A 16,114-nucleotide genomic window follows, 5' to 3' on the forward strand; every position below is an offset into this window, starting at 1 on the left:
CTATCTATTCTAAGACTACATCATTAATTGCTATAACTGATTTGTTGACACATTTATTTATTTTTGCAAAAAGAGATCCGATTTGGGTACTGCTTCCTTATACGTTATACCGGCTTCACACAGGACTAGCAAGGACAGTAAGGCCTATCATAAATCTTGTGGATTATAAAAAGGACTTTGATTTAAAATATATATAAAAGGTGCTCATACAGCAGTTAATTAAAATATATACATTTGTACAATTGTATCCACTTCAATTTCCCTATAGTTTGCTTTTGTGAACGACAATTTATTTGTAACCACTCGGAGAACGGAAATGCCCAGTGAATTTATATGATGACCTTTACGATAACCCGGAAGAGCAACTACGTCATAATAAAATGACGTCACGTCACGTTGACGACATAAACAATATGGCCGAACATGACTATGGATGAATCGCTGAAATGGTTTCCTATTGTAATTTTACTGTTTATTGTACAGTTTCGACTGGTAAATAATGTTGCACAAACGAAGACGAAAGCGCTTCGAAATTTTGATAGGTATGATGATAAAAAGTATTATGAAGACAACATAAAATTGGCCAATTACGACAGAAGAAAGCGGTCTCCGTCCAGAAACTTGGATGACGAAGAAATTGATAGTGTATCTGATAATTTAAGAAAGAAAGAAGCCAAACAAAAACGACATCAGAAAAAACACAGAAAAGGCAAAAAGGAAAAAGATGATGATGACAAAGGTAACTGAAAACATTAATGTAAATAAATAATCTTAAGTCACATTGAATAGATGTGATATACAGAAGCACAATAACGAGAGAGAAATGACTTCAGATTTGTTTCTAAAACCCGATATATCACAACAGGTAAACTTTCAAACATCTAAAGTATTTTTTTAAAACATTATATAATTTCAGTCAAAGAAAAGAAACTGTCAAAGGCTATGACGTCGGAGGTGGAGAGAGAATTAGGATTACATGGAGGTGAAAGTGTGATCAGCTACACAGTGACATGCCGATTTCTGTGTTAATTTTACTTCTTTTTGGTTTTCCATGTTTTTTTCTGACCTCGTGTTTCGCTCCACAAGAAATGTGATAGTATGCTCTATCAAATGTTTTATTTCAAAATCAAATTTCACAGTAGAATGTTGATAAAAATATGTTATCAAATTAACTTATTAGAATTTAGATATAATTATCAGTTACTGACGCGAGAAAAATGAATGAGAGCCCTCCTGGTTGTATACACCATATTGTTTGGATGGCTGTCCCAAGGGCTCCCCAACTCTGGCAGTTCTTATCAGTATATCATCTATATAAAATAGTCGGTTGGGGAAATACAATATTTGAAGAAAAATACATTTTACAAAAGAAAAATACTACATATTACCAGTTTCTGTTGTATATTTTTTCTATTCAGAAACAGTTGTTTCTTCAAGCATCATAAGAGTTACTGCCCTTCGCACACAAAAACTGAACATGACACGTTAGAATCATCACATACGGTCTCATATTTTGTGTTCATTTTGCGGCTAGATTCAATTAGTTGGTCTGATTTCAGAAAAAATAATTCATATATTGATACGATTTTGAAAAAGTTACTACGTGAAACAGGCACTTTTGAAAGTTTACATTAAGCTGCTGCTATCAAGTCATGAACAAACATATGATGTGGAATACTAAAATATTTTTTCCGCAAAATCGAAGCAAAAGTGAAAAATATGACAACTATTCACCCAATGAGTTGTAAAACCAAGTAACTTCTACTGTCCAAGAAGCAACTTATATTCTATTAACTATATATTTCCAATAAAACAGATTTTTATCAAACTGACATGTTCGCCGTGCATCTAACAAATTGCACCTTTATTTTGATGTCAAAGTCATATTTTACTGTAAGTACAGATGCAGTGGGGAATCCGTGTGTTGCCAGTCCATGTGCCCATGGAGGGACCTGCACATGGAACAGGGAGGGACAACCTGGCTTCCGGTGTGACTGTAGACTAGGCTTCCGGGGGAAGCGATGTGAGCGAGGTAAGGACAGCTAGGCCTCCGGGGGAAGTGATGTGAGCGAGGTAAAGACAGGTTTCCCGGCCGTCCCTGATTTTATTAAACTTCAGATAAGAGTATTTAAATTTGTTGAATTCTGTTTTCAATGCTCTTTCTGGTATAGGTGAACAAGAAATCTTGCGACCATGTTTTTCTGGCCTACAACAGGACACAGCCCTTTATTCCCTTCTTTTATTTTCTCTGTGTGAAGTTTTCCTAAACTACATGAACCAAATTTACATGTTTGAAGTTAATGTAAAACTCATTTGTTGAAGTTAATGTAAAACTCATGTGTTTAAGTTAATGTAAAACTCATGTGTTTAAGTTAATGTAAAACTCATTTGTTGAAGTTAATGTAAAACTCATTTGTTTAAGATGCCACTCTTACATCTGTAATGGAGTAACTGTCTGTTGTACTTTTTATTTTCTTACTGGTCCATAATTATTCCAAAGAATCTGATAACGAAAATGACAGGTATTTAAAGGGACATCACGGTGAAGCATATTTGCGTTCCTATTTTTTTTAAAATACTACATTAACATATCAAATGAGTCTCCTTATGGAAAGTACCGGTCGGATTTGGCTGATATATATTCATAAAAATGAATAATTGTACGACAATTGGTTATTATTTAATAAATAGGTGTCTTAGTTGTTTTCACTGTCACATTTCTATTTTGTGGCAGAGATCGAGGAGTGCGATTCTCTGCCGTGTAAGGAGCGCGGGGACTGTGTGGCCACGCCCAAGGGATTCCTTTGTTTGTGTAAGGACGGCTACGGGGGCAAGTTCTGTGAGGTCAGCAAGAAAACTCACACTCTTGTGCCAGGTGAGTCAAATTTTCGCTGGTTGTCTATCTATAGACTATTCTCTCAATATACATGACATAGCCGGTGGTTTTATGGATGTCACGCAAAATTTCATAAAAGACAATCTGTTGGTTTGATGCACACACAAATGTCCTTATGGTCCGTGTAAAAGGACGTAGTAAAGTAACGAAAAATCCATCCCAGACTATCTATAGGCTGGCGCTCTACCAACTGAGCTAAAAGAGAAATCTCCTTAGCCAGAGCTAGTAAGAAGATATTGGCACAATGGCAAGTGTCAATAGTTAAAAACAAACCATGTGCGGCCTCTACCTCTTGTAATACGTGTTGTGATTGAAATATCCAAGGGTTATTTTCTCCATACAAATATTGGCTCAGCAGCAGATAAGACGTGTGTATCAAGAGCGCAACTCTTGCATCCGGATGAATTCGGTAACCTGTTACAAAACACCGATTGGCAATACGTATTTAGAAATGCTTATACATGCGACGATATGTGTTCGATTTTTACAGATAAGTATTTGGAATATGCCCATCTTTGTATTCCAACTAAGGTTATTACTGTTGGACCGAATGATAAACCGTGGTTTACTACTGAACTACGCCGTGAAATTAGGATTAGAAATAGATCGTATAAAAAAATAAAAAATATTTTTTTCTGTAGAGAATTTAGCTAAATTCAAAAAACATAGAAATCATGTCAACAATCTCAAACGTAGGACAAGAGAACATTTTTATGATGATATTAATGGACTTTTAGATAATTATGCAAATACTAAACAAAAGAATTTTTCGAAACTGGTTCGGAGATTAACTAAAAGTGCAGATGTATCTTACATTATACCTCCTCTAAAAGACCCTATTACTAATTCTACTGCATTAGATGATGAACGGAAAGCTAATTTTTTAAATGACTATTTTGTGTCTATCTCTACTATAGACGACTCAGGTGTACCTTTACCACAAGTTGATATGAGATCCCAAAGTCGTATAGATAATATATTTTTTACACAAGCTGATATTGTTGACATCCTTAAGTCTCTAAAATTAGGTAAAGCTGTTGGATATGATAAAATTAGTCACCAAATGCTTAAAAACACAGCTCTTTGTTTCATTTCCGCTATTTCTTATATTCAGAAAGTCTCTTTGATCAAGGAATTTATCCCAATTCCTGGAAAAAAGCTTTAGTCATGCCCATTTTTAAGAAAGGTGATAAACAATGCCCCAGTAATTATAGACCAATAGCTTTATTAAGCACTGTAGGGAAAGTTTTTGAAAAAGTTATTACATAATTTCTGCATAATTATTTATTAGAAAAATCATTGTTATATAAATACCAATCTGGATTTCAGCCATTTCACTCAACTAATTGAAATTTATCATAATGTATGTATAAATCTAGAAAACCGTCATCATACCTGTCTTGTTGTTTGCGACATTTCCAAAGCTTTTGATCGGGTTTGGCATGCAGGTCTTGTACACAAATTAAAAAGCTATGGAATTAATGGAAATCTTTTAAACTGGCTATCCGATTATGTACAGAATCGCCATCAACAAGTCTTCATTCACAATGCTACTTCTCATACTAAAACAACTAATGCTGGTGTGCCCCTGGGTTCTGTCTTAGGTCCGCTTCTTTTTCTCTTGTATATGCTAACCTTGTCAGCCCTTCTCGTCTTTTTGCTGATGATACTTCCCTATCCGTCTCTTCTCCTTCCGCAATTGAACTAGAAACTACTACTAACCGAGATCTTGAAAAAATTCATAACTGGGCAGAAAATTGGCTTGTTAAATTTAATCCTAATAAAACTGAAGCGCTACTAATTTCAAATACCAATGCTGAGCTTGATGTCAATCTCATTTTTAATAATGTTAATATTGATTTTATCGAACATCATAAACATCTAGGCATTTTCCTAGATGCTAACTGTAAATGGACTCACCATATTGATAACATTTGTAAAACTGTTACGAAACAAATAGGAATTCTCCGCAAGTTAAAATATACTTTAAATCGCAAGACATTAAACAGAATTTATCTTACTTTTATACTCCCTCTGCTTGAATACTGTTGCGAAGTTTGGGACGGTTGTACAACTGCCGATGCAAATAAACTTGAAAAACTCCAGTTAGAAGCGGCGCGTTTTGTCACCGGCCTGACATCTTTTGCTAGGTGTGCCCCTCTTTACTTCGAAACTGGTTGGGAAGTCTTGTCTCAACGTCGCACCCGCCGCAAACTTCAACTTTTCTACAAAATTCACAACAATATGACTCCCTCTTACCTAACTGACCTTCTCCCGCCACTAGTAGCTACTTTAACTCCTTATAATTTGAGAACTATTCCATTCCTAATTTCCGTTTACAATCTTCACTGAACTCGTTCATACCTTCTACTTTAAGATTATGGAATGAGCTTGACACTAATATTAAAACTGCACATTCTTTAAAGACCTTCACAAACTGCCTCAAAAAACAAAATGAAACATTTAAAGTGCCTGTTTTCTATTTAGCCGATGACCGTTAGTTAAATATTTTACTAACCAAACTCCGTCATAAATGAAGCCCTTTAAATGATGATCTCTTTAATGTTAACCTAATCAACTCTCTATTTGTGTATGTGGATATCCTAATGAAAATGCTCATCATTTCTTTTTTACACGCAGTATATTTACTGATCAAAGATTTCAAATGTTTAGAAATCTTCATGAATACTTACCTCTTAATACTTATAGAGAAATTATTGTATGGCCATGAAGATTATTCGAGTGACGATTTTTTTTTTATATATGTCCAACAGTATGTATCGAGTACTCGCAGGTTTTAATATGGTCACGTTCCTCCGCTTCTCTGCAACAGTCCTCATTATCTTTCATATTCAGTTCTTAGCTTGGGTCCGTATTACATGGCAAAACGTGTGTTCCTTATTATTTTAGTAATCCTCTGCAATGTTTAACTTTCTTTTTTAAGTGCACGAGAGCGTGAATGCAAGAAGTGTGCGTGTGCTTTGATGTATGTAATATAGGCATGTGATGGGCCATTCAGTTACAGTCAGTGCGGTGGAAACAAATTTTCTAGAAAGGATGGTATGAAAAGGAGAAAGCCACAAAGCACGGGACGTGACGAACTGTTGAATAGCTGAAAGTATGGAATAGTGCCAGGATATCACTGCGCTGGCTGTGCTGGATTGTTCCATTTACATGACAAATTTTAAAATCTACTGTAATTTGTACATAAAAGTAAAAAATGAATGTGTGCATTATATGTTGAATATTGAGATGTACATTATATAAACTGCAATGAATGAGTAAATAGTGCCCAATCCTTTTGCATTTTTTTGGCAATAAAATATGTTTAAACTAAATTAATGAATTCGGTCTGGACGAGACACATTTTGCAGACCTCTGGGGTTTTTTGGAAGCCTTTCGTTATGATTGGACATATTTGTATTGGTGACCAAATTGCTGAGCAGTCTTCTAGGTGTAGTCTAACAGGTGTTTGTACCCGTGTTATGAATGAGAAAATTGTAGTCAATGTGAGTCAAATACAACTACTGTTAGTAACATTCTGTTCCTCTTGAACACTTTTGCACTCTCTTTCATACAAGAGTAATTTTAGTTGTTTATAAGTTATATGTCACTATAAGTGTATCAGATCAGTTCATTTGTATGTTTCAGAATCCTATAGACGTGATAGTACTGATGGAATGAACATTTCGGGGGACACCCTCAAAACAGTCTACGTCATTGTGGGAGTGGTCGGGACATTGCTGGGCGTCATTGTCCTGAGTTTGTGTATTCACAGCTGTCGAGTGTGGAACGAGAGGTATGCTATATTCCGACTGCAATATGGAACAAATAACAGTAAAAAGCATTTGAGCGATCCTAGGTTTTTAAACGATCGTAATAAGACATAACAAGACAAATGTATGCAAATGTGTCATCCACGTGAAAAGAGTCGCAAGATTTATAGTTGCCAGCGGACTTTTTTGAAAACCGAAAAGCTTCATGAGAATTAAAGCGGCATCAAAGTAAAAAAAAGAATCGTTTCACAACATGATTTAATTTATGCACGGATCATTTGAAAAACATTGGAAACAATGAACATGGTAAGTAATGAACATTTGATATGCTACAAGATGGCATCACAATAAAGAAGGACATGGAGATACGTTTTTGAAGGCACTTCAAACGTTTGAAATCCACCATTGCCTTTTTTCTTACCCCCAATGCGTGGAAAGATTCTGTTTACTTTGAAAAAGGTAAAACAGGACAAAATTGAGTTGATGACAAGGGGAGAACATCTCTCTTTCCATATTTCTTTTGGTGATGTAAAGTTTTCAGCAAACTCAAAACGTAAAATGTTACAAGAACGCTCGAGAGGGTGACATATCCGTTATCTACCTTGGTTGGATCAGAATTACACCGGATACAACTGTCTTAATGGAAGTGAAATTCGATTTATATATCCCGCCTGTCAATGCAGCGTAGGTATTTAAAATTGGCATACTAATAATAATAATGATAAGTTGGAATTAAACAGAATTTAAATCGTAAGAAATGTTATGTTTAATTACTGGTTTATGTTGCAATAAGATTACTATGTTTTTTTTCAGATTGAAGCATACTAAAAAATGTAAGAATATTATTGAAAATGGTGGATCTATTTCTGAACTTCCACCGGATGTTTGTGAAATTAGCAACGCCTTCTGTCGGGAGTTTTGGTGCTGCTCTTGCATTGACTTACAAGGGCAGACAAATCAGTATGAGGAACTTCTCGAAGAATGTAAGTATTTACACAACCGTCCAAAATGAATGTATATTAAGCGTACACTCAATATATAATTTAAACAAGGATCAGTCAAACACAAGATAATGCACATTGTTAGCGATGTGTTGAAGTGTTAGTGTTGAATCGATTGGTTTCCGACGAAAAACCACGATGTTGAACATGGTAATATAGGAAACGTCACTCATCGTTTGAGTTATGTTGTATGTGGAGTTTTCTCCATTAAGAACAAAATACATCATCATGATTTCAACCTACTTGGTTGGTTGTTTGTTACCCTGTATTGTCCAATAGTAGTTCGATATACATGTGTGTACTATTTCCTCTTTGCAGTCAGGAACAATCCCCGAGCAGATTCCCCGTTTCCTAAAATGAACTACCCACAGAGGCTAGTTCAGTCGGAAGGAGCTCTTCCAAAAGCTCATGGGTCCTACAGGTCCTTTAGATCTCTACCGCCAGAACTGAAGAGTTTCACCAAAAGACCGTCATGGCTGCCAGATGTAGAGCTCTCCAATGACGAAGACTCCATGGACTCGGTTAATTCACCTTTACATTCACGAACACGTCCAAGAGGGTCGTCACCATCTCGGAAATCTTTCGGAACATGTCGAGATTTGCAGATGCAAATGGCACATGATGGGATACTTTCGGAGGATTCGCTTGAGCGCATGGAGACCATCGATTCCTATCCTCAAAGAAATACTCCTAACAGTGGGGATGTGTCTCCCACTCACCACACCTCCGACTCGCCCCAGCCCTATCGCCACTGCCAAACCGCACACAGTCTGCCCTACAATCCTCACCGGTCCTCACATAACTCTCCGAATCGCCATTCCCACCAGTCAGTCTTCGACAAACGAGCTTCAGTACGGAGCATTTTGAAACATTTGTCACAAACACATCCGCCACTCCCCCATCTTCCCTCTGACCAGTCGGTGTCGTCAAGTACATTCTCATAGCCTTACTTAATAACCATTTTCCCTTAATGTGAATGAGATCTTCGTATCATCAATATTGTATAATTAACATCACAAGGACCAATGTTTCTACTTTGTCGATCGACATAACATATGCATGAGGCGGTCATTAAGGATGCGACTTCGTAATTGGGCCTGAAGAAATGTCACACTTCAGCAAAAAACATGTTTCAATTGCAGTTCTTATTTTGCTTCTTTTTAAATTAACAAAGACGCTCCTAAGCAATAATTTTTTTTGTATCTTGATTTTTTTTGTGTTTTTGTTCTTATTTGTGTCTTTTTTAATGTATTGAAGTAGGTGAATTTATAAATGCTGTTGAATTATAACTGATGGGTTTCTTAAATTTGTTTATGATGATAGCTATCTATTGCTGCAGCTTCTTTTGAAACTGAAAAATAATGTCGACAAATATAAAGCATATTTAACATCCCTAATCCTACAGAATATATCACACCCGTATATCAATCAGAACGCGCACACTCAACATTAATCAAATATCGCATTCTCTCAACACCAGCTAAATAATACATGCCCGTATATAAATCAGAAAGCGCACACTCAACATTAATCAAATATCGCATTCTCTCAACATCAGCCAAATAATACACACCCAAATATCAATCCGAACGCACACACTCAACATTAATCAAATATCGCATTCTCTCAACATCAGCCAAAAAATACACACCCTAATACCAATCAGAAGGCGCACTCTCAACAATAATCATATATCGCCATATCTCAACATCAGCCAAATAATACACACCAAAATATAAATCCGAACGCGCACACTCTCAACATTAATCATATATCGCATTCTCTCAACATCAACCAAATAATACACACCCAAATATCAATTCGAACGCGCACACTCTCAACATTAATCATATATCGCATTCTCTGAACATCAGCCAAATAATACACACCCAAATATCAATCAGAATGCGCACACTCTCAACATTAATCAAATATCGCATTCTCTCAACATCAGACAAATAATACACACCCAAATACCAATAAAATATTTCACATCCTCAATGTCACGTATAAATTTCATACTCTCAACATAAATAAAATATTTCTCACTCTCCAAATCAATCAAATATTACCCACTCTCAGCACCAATCAAATATTACACACTTTTCAAATGAGTCAGATATTACACACTCTAAACATCCGTCAGATATTACACACTCTAAACACGAGTCAGATATTACACACTCTAAACATAATTCTAATATTACACACTCTAAATATGAGTCAGATATTTCATACTCTTAACATCAGTCAGATATTACATACTCTAAACATGAGTCAGAGATTACACACTCTAAACATGAGTCAAATATTACATACTCTAAACATGAGTCAGATATTACACACTCTAAACACGAGTCAGATATTACACACTCTAAACATAATTCTAATATTACACGCTCTAAATATGAGTCAGATATTTCATACTCTTAACATCAGTCAGATATTACATACTCTAAACACGAGTCAGAGATTACACACTCTAAACATGAGTCAGATATTACATACACTAAACATGAGTAAGATATTACACACTCTAAACATCAGTCAGATATTACACACTTTAAACATGATTCAGATATTACACACTCTAAACATGAGTCAGATATTACATACTCTAAACATGAGTCAGATATTTCACACACTAAACACGAGTCAGATATAACACACTCTAACCACGAGTCAGATATTACACACTCTAAACATCAGTCAAATATTACATTCTCTAAACATGAGTCAAATATTGCACACTCTTAACATGAGTCAGATATTACACACTCTAAACATGAGTCAGATATTACATACTCTAATCATGAGTCAGATATTACACACTCTAAACATGAGTCAGATACTACACACTCTAAACATGAGTCATATATTACATACTATAAACATCAGTCAGATATAACATACTCTAAACATCAGTCAGATATTACACACTCTAAACATGAGTCAGAGATTACACACTCTAAACATGAGTCAGATGTTACACACTCTAAACATGAGTCAGATACTACACACTTTAAACATCAGTCAAATATTATATACTCTAAACATCAGTCAGATATTACATACTCTAAACATGAGTCAGATACTACATACTCTAAACATGAGTCAGATATGACACACTCTAAACATGAGTCAGATATTATACACTCTAAACATGAGTCAAATATTACACACTCTAAACATGAGTCAGATACTACACACTTTAAACATCAGTCAAATATTATATACTCTAAACATCAGTCAGATATTACATACTCTTAACATGAGTCAAATATTACATACTCTAAACATGAGTAAGATATTACACACTCTAAACATGAGTCAGATGTTACACACTCTAAACATGAGTCAGATACTACACACTTTAAACATCAGTCAAATATTATATGCTCTAAACATCAGTCAGATATTATACACTCTAAACATCAGTCAGATATTACATACTCTAAACATCAGTCGGATATTACACACTCTAAACATCAGTCAGATATCACATACTCTAAACATGAGTCAGATATTCCACGCTCTAAACATGAGTCAGATATTACATATTCTACAGATATTACATATACTAAACATGAGTAAGATATTACACACTCTCAACATGAGTCAGATATTACATACTCTAAAAATCAGTCAGATATTACACACTCTAAACATGAGTCTGATATTACATACTCTAAACATGAGTCAGACATTACATACTCTAAACATGAGTCAGATACTACATACTCTAAACATGAGTCAGATATTATATACTCTAAACATGAGTCAGATATTACATATTCTAAACATGAGTCAGATATCTCTAATCATGAGTCAGATATTACACACTCTAAACATCAGTCAGATATCACATACTCTAAACATGAGTCAGATATTAGTTACTCTAAACATGAGTCAGATATTACATGCTCTAAACATGAGTCAGATATTACACACTCTAAACATCAGTCAAATATTACATACTCTGAACATGAGTCAGATATTACATACTCTAACCATCAGTCAAATATTACACACTCTTAACATGAGTCAAATATTGCACACTCTCATTATCAATCAAATATTACATACCCTCATTATCAACAAAATATTTCACACTTAAAATACATACTCTAAACATGAGTCAGATATTATATACTCTAAACATGAGTCAGATATTACACACCCTAAACATGAGTCAGAGATTACACACTCTAAACATGAGTCAGATACTACACACTTTAAACATCAGTCAAATATTATATACTCTAAACATCAGTCAGATATTACACACTCTAAACATGAGTCTGATATTACATACTCTAAACATGAGTCAAATATTACACACTCTAAACATGAGTCATATATTACATACTATAAACATCAGTCAGATATTACACACTCTAAACATCAGTCAAATATTACACACTCTAAACATCAGTCAGATATTACATACTCTAAACATCAGTCATATATTACATACTCTAAACATCAGTCAGATATTACATACTCTAAACATCAGTCAAATATTACACACTCTAAACATCAGTCAGATATCACATACTCTAAACATGAGTCAGATATTCCACGCTCTAAACATGAGTCAGATATTACATATTCTAAACATGAGTCAGATATCTCTAATCATGAGTCAGATATTACACACTCTAAACAGGAGTCAGATATTACATACTCTAAACATCAGTCAGATATTACATACTCTAAACATCAGTCGGATATTACACACTCTAAACATCAGTCAGATATCACATACTCTAAACATGAGTCAGATATTATATACTCTAAACATGAGTCAGATATTACATGCTCTAAACATGAGTCAGATATTACACACTCTAAACATGAGTCCGATATTACATACTCTAATCATCAGTCAAATATTACACACTCTTAACATGAGTCAAATATTGCACACTCTCATTATCAATCAAATATTACATACACTCATTATCAACAAAATATTTCACACTTAAAATACATACTCTAAACATGAGTCAGATATTATATACTCTAAACATGAGTCAGATATTACATGCTCTAAACATGAGTCAGATATTACATACACTAAACATGAGTAAGATATTACACACTCTAAACATGAGTCCGATATTACATACTCTAATCATCAGTCAAATATTACACACTCTTAACATGAGTCAAATATTGCACACTCTCATTATCAATCAAATATTACATACACTCATTATCAACAAAATATTTCACACTTAAAACAATAATAAAATATAACACACCTTTAATATCAATCAGATATCACACACTCTTAACATCAATCAAATATTACCAACTTTAAACAACAATAAAATATAACACACCTTTATTATCAATAAGATATCACACACTCTTAACATCAATCAAATATTCCCAACTCTCAAGAACTCTCAACATCAATCAAATATTCCCAACTCTCGACATCAATCAAATATTCCAAACTCTCAACATCAATCAAATATTCACTGTAAACATCAGTCAAATATCGCGCACTCTCAACATCAGTCATAATGCACAATTTAACATCAATACAAATATTTTCCATTCTCACCATCAATTTAATATTACACACCCTCAGTATCAATAATTTTAAGATATCACACACTCTCAGTTTAAGTATAAAACAATGCACTTCAGGTAACGTACATGTTCGTTTGAAAACTGGCCCATGCTCCTAGCACTGGGATGAGCAGGCCTTTTTCAACTAGAGAAGTTCTTAACTTTACCGTTGCAATGTACGAGAACGTGGACATTTCTAAATGGCGTCCAATAACCCCTTGAGATAAATGCCAATTGGTGGTGTGCTGTCCCAATTCGTCAACACGCAAACATACATCCTTCACACCTGCGCGGTAGCCATTTCCGATTTGTTTACGTGACCTCAAATGACCTCTGTTGCCACCGCGTGCAAACTTTGCGGCGATTTATGACGATATTTCCTCCCAAACGTGACAAATTCTTGCTGTTGAGGACACTAATAGTGATCAATAAATCCCTTGTTTAACCAACTACCTAACAATATCACAGATTAAGCGGACATTCCAAATGATCGGTTTAAAGATAGATAACTACATCAAAGGATTAGTTTGGGCCAAACAAGCTACTCCAATCTCCGTAGTAAGGTGGTGTTGTCTGTCGCCTGCCCCGGCCATCAAGACATATCAAACACCTTGGCTCACTCTTGTCGCTTCATTGTCACACAGATTTACACGTATTTTGCACTTGAAGTGTTAAATATTTGTGATGCTGCTTCCCTATGAAGTTATCAGAGAATTAATCATGACGATAATGTAGTTCTCACCTGAGTTGATGAGTGTGTTGTACAGGTGTGTTACTGGTAGCCCCAGGTGTTCGGAGGAGAGACGTTTGTACCTGTTCTGATCCTCTTGTATAATTTTACATAGACTGAAATCTTATTCCTCGACGAATTTGGTGTTGAAACAAAAAGATGATTTCCCTAATTGAAGAGTTATCGTTCGTTGCCTGTAATATGACCGATATAATGGTGTACAGCAGTGTGTAGGCTCCAGTGTCTTAGACCATGTCTGACTGCTGCTCACAAAGTACAAAACAAACTAGTCTAATTGGTTAGCACCATCGTCGTTCTTAAAAATATGCAATGAATCAATCCGATTAAATAATTTAATAATACGTAGCAAGGCAAAACTGTTTTCAGAAAACCAGCATAGGCAATACGAGCAGAACAACTTGGACGATTGGCGTCACGTTAACATGATGACAAAAACGTCATTCTAGTTCCGAGTCAATTCCTAACAAACAAACGAGCATGAAAAGCGCGTAAAGGCAGCAATTTAAAAACTTTAATCCAGACTTTCACAATATTGTCATTATGTTAAAAGTCTGGATTAACGTTTTTAAGATTCTTACGATCATAAATCCCCAGTAACGCCCTTAATTCGCTCAGCCATTCTATATAAACATCTTATGCTCTATCTTAACATATATACATTCATAAATACATCACAGCGTCAAACTATGTAACGAACGAATGTCGTGGGAAAAACAACATCGTCGTGAAGAGGTATACGCATTTATATTTGGAATATAACTCAATGTTATATCAACTCACGAAAATGTCTATAAAGTGAATATTCAAGAAAATTACTATGACCATATTACGAAACGTTTGTATAACAAATAAAGTGAGATTACACTTGTGAGCAATGAAAACTGTTGTTTTTGTATACAGTCATACGGTGTGGTTGAGTAAATGGGTTTTACTTTATATGTATAACATGAGAGGTCATAGTATATCGAAGTCTATTCATGGTTGGAAAAGAAATTATATATAACTATATCGTGAATATAAGAAAGTTAAAGTTCTATTTTAAATGAAAGCTCCGAAAACAATGTTCTTAGAATTAGTAAGGGGAATCTGTAATATAAAATTCCATTTTCACTAGATTCATGCAAATTAATACTAGCTTTTGCAGATAATGTGTGCTTACTATCAAAACACGATCCTTGTTACAGATGAAAAAACAATGTGTACAACAAGCTGCACATTGTTAAAAAGCTAGGCAAAGGTAACACTGGAAAGTAAATATGAGTTATGTAGCTAGGTAAAGGTAATACTGGAAAGTAAATATGAGTTATGTAGCTAGGTAAAGGTAATACTGGAAAGTAAATATGAGTTATGTAACTAGGTAAAGGTAATACTGGAAAGTAAATATGAGTCATGTAGCTAAGTAAAGATGATTCTGTGTAGGTTGGTAAAGATAGCGTATATAGTTAGGAAAATATTGCTTACGTGACTTCAAACAACAAGAGAATACAGAACTGTCGACAAAACCATAGTTCGAATTCGAGACTGAGAGAACTTTGGCAAAATGTGAAGAAATGGAAGATTTACATGGATACTCAATATACAAGGAAAATAAGACCAGATGTTCCGGAAATGGAAGCAAATTTTGCTTTATCGACGACACCCGTCATGTCCGTTTTTCACTAGGTCAAATCCAAATAATGTCACGTCCTTTTATCGAGCAATCAGGTAGAGAAAAACAAGAGAAAACAAAACTAAAAATCATCCAGCAGCATTTGCCATCTATCACGGAGGTCACAATATTTGAAGTAAGCTCCTGAGTACCAAATCAACAGAGGCAGGGGAAAGTTCACGTTGAATGTGATTTTGCCTCAAAATAAGCTCCGAAAAAAATACAACCGTTTATCTATATCGCTGTTCACCTCTCTTGGAAGTAATTTCTCATAATAAGAAAACGAATGCGTTCCCTCAATTTGGTATGAGATATGGTCAAACATCAAAAGTTGTGATAGAAGAAACATGTTTGAGAAAAGGATGGTCATGGTTGATCAAAAGATCTTTGAATCTTCAAAATCCATATTCTATTTATTCCACATCTGGAGTATACAGTGTCACAATTTCACTGTGACCC

The 16,114-nt window shown here is 34.9% G+C and overlaps 1 protein-coding gene across 1 annotated transcript; it reads left to right on the plus strand.

Annotated features, from left to right (window-relative positions):
• Positions 1 to 391: 391 nt before the first annotated feature.
• Positions 392 to 8,948, plus strand: LOC110452153. The gene is made up of 7 exons (XM_021500518.1): positions 392 to 739; positions 917 to 982; positions 1,904 to 2,032; positions 2,735 to 2,875; positions 6,548 to 6,695; positions 7,486 to 7,655; positions 7,992 to 8,948. Exons 1-7 carry the CDS (start codon positions 424 to 426, stop codon positions 8,615 to 8,617), a joined length of 1,596 nt encoding a protein of 531 aa, XP_021356193.1. The 5' UTR covers positions 392 to 423; the 3' UTR covers positions 8,618 to 8,948.
• The last annotated feature ends 7,166 nt before the right edge of the window (positions 8,949 to 16,114 follow it).

Source organism: Mizuhopecten yessoensis, unplaced genomic scaffold (genome assembly GCF_002113885.1).
Source record: "Mizuhopecten yessoensis strain PY_sf001 unplaced genomic scaffold, ASM211388v2 scaffold717, whole genome shotgun sequence".
NCBI lineage: Eukaryota > Metazoa > Mollusca > Bivalvia > Pectinida > Pectinidae > Mizuhopecten > Mizuhopecten yessoensis.

What these genes read in the sequence shown, in the direction of transcription:
- LOC110452153 (XM_021500518.1), top strand. Translation starts at nt 424, where the DNA reads ATGACTATGGATGAATCGCTGAAATGGTTTCCTATTGTAATTTTACTG. An exon ending in AAAAGATGATGATGACAAAG is followed by an intron (nt 740 to 916) that starts GTAACTGAAAAC and finishes ATATAATTTCAG; the next exon opens with TCAAAGAAAAGAAACTGTCA. An exon ending in AGAATTAGGATTACATGGAG is followed by an intron (nt 983 to 1,903) that starts GTGAAAGTGTGA and finishes CTGTAAGTACAG; the next exon opens with ATGCAGTGGGGAATCCGTGT.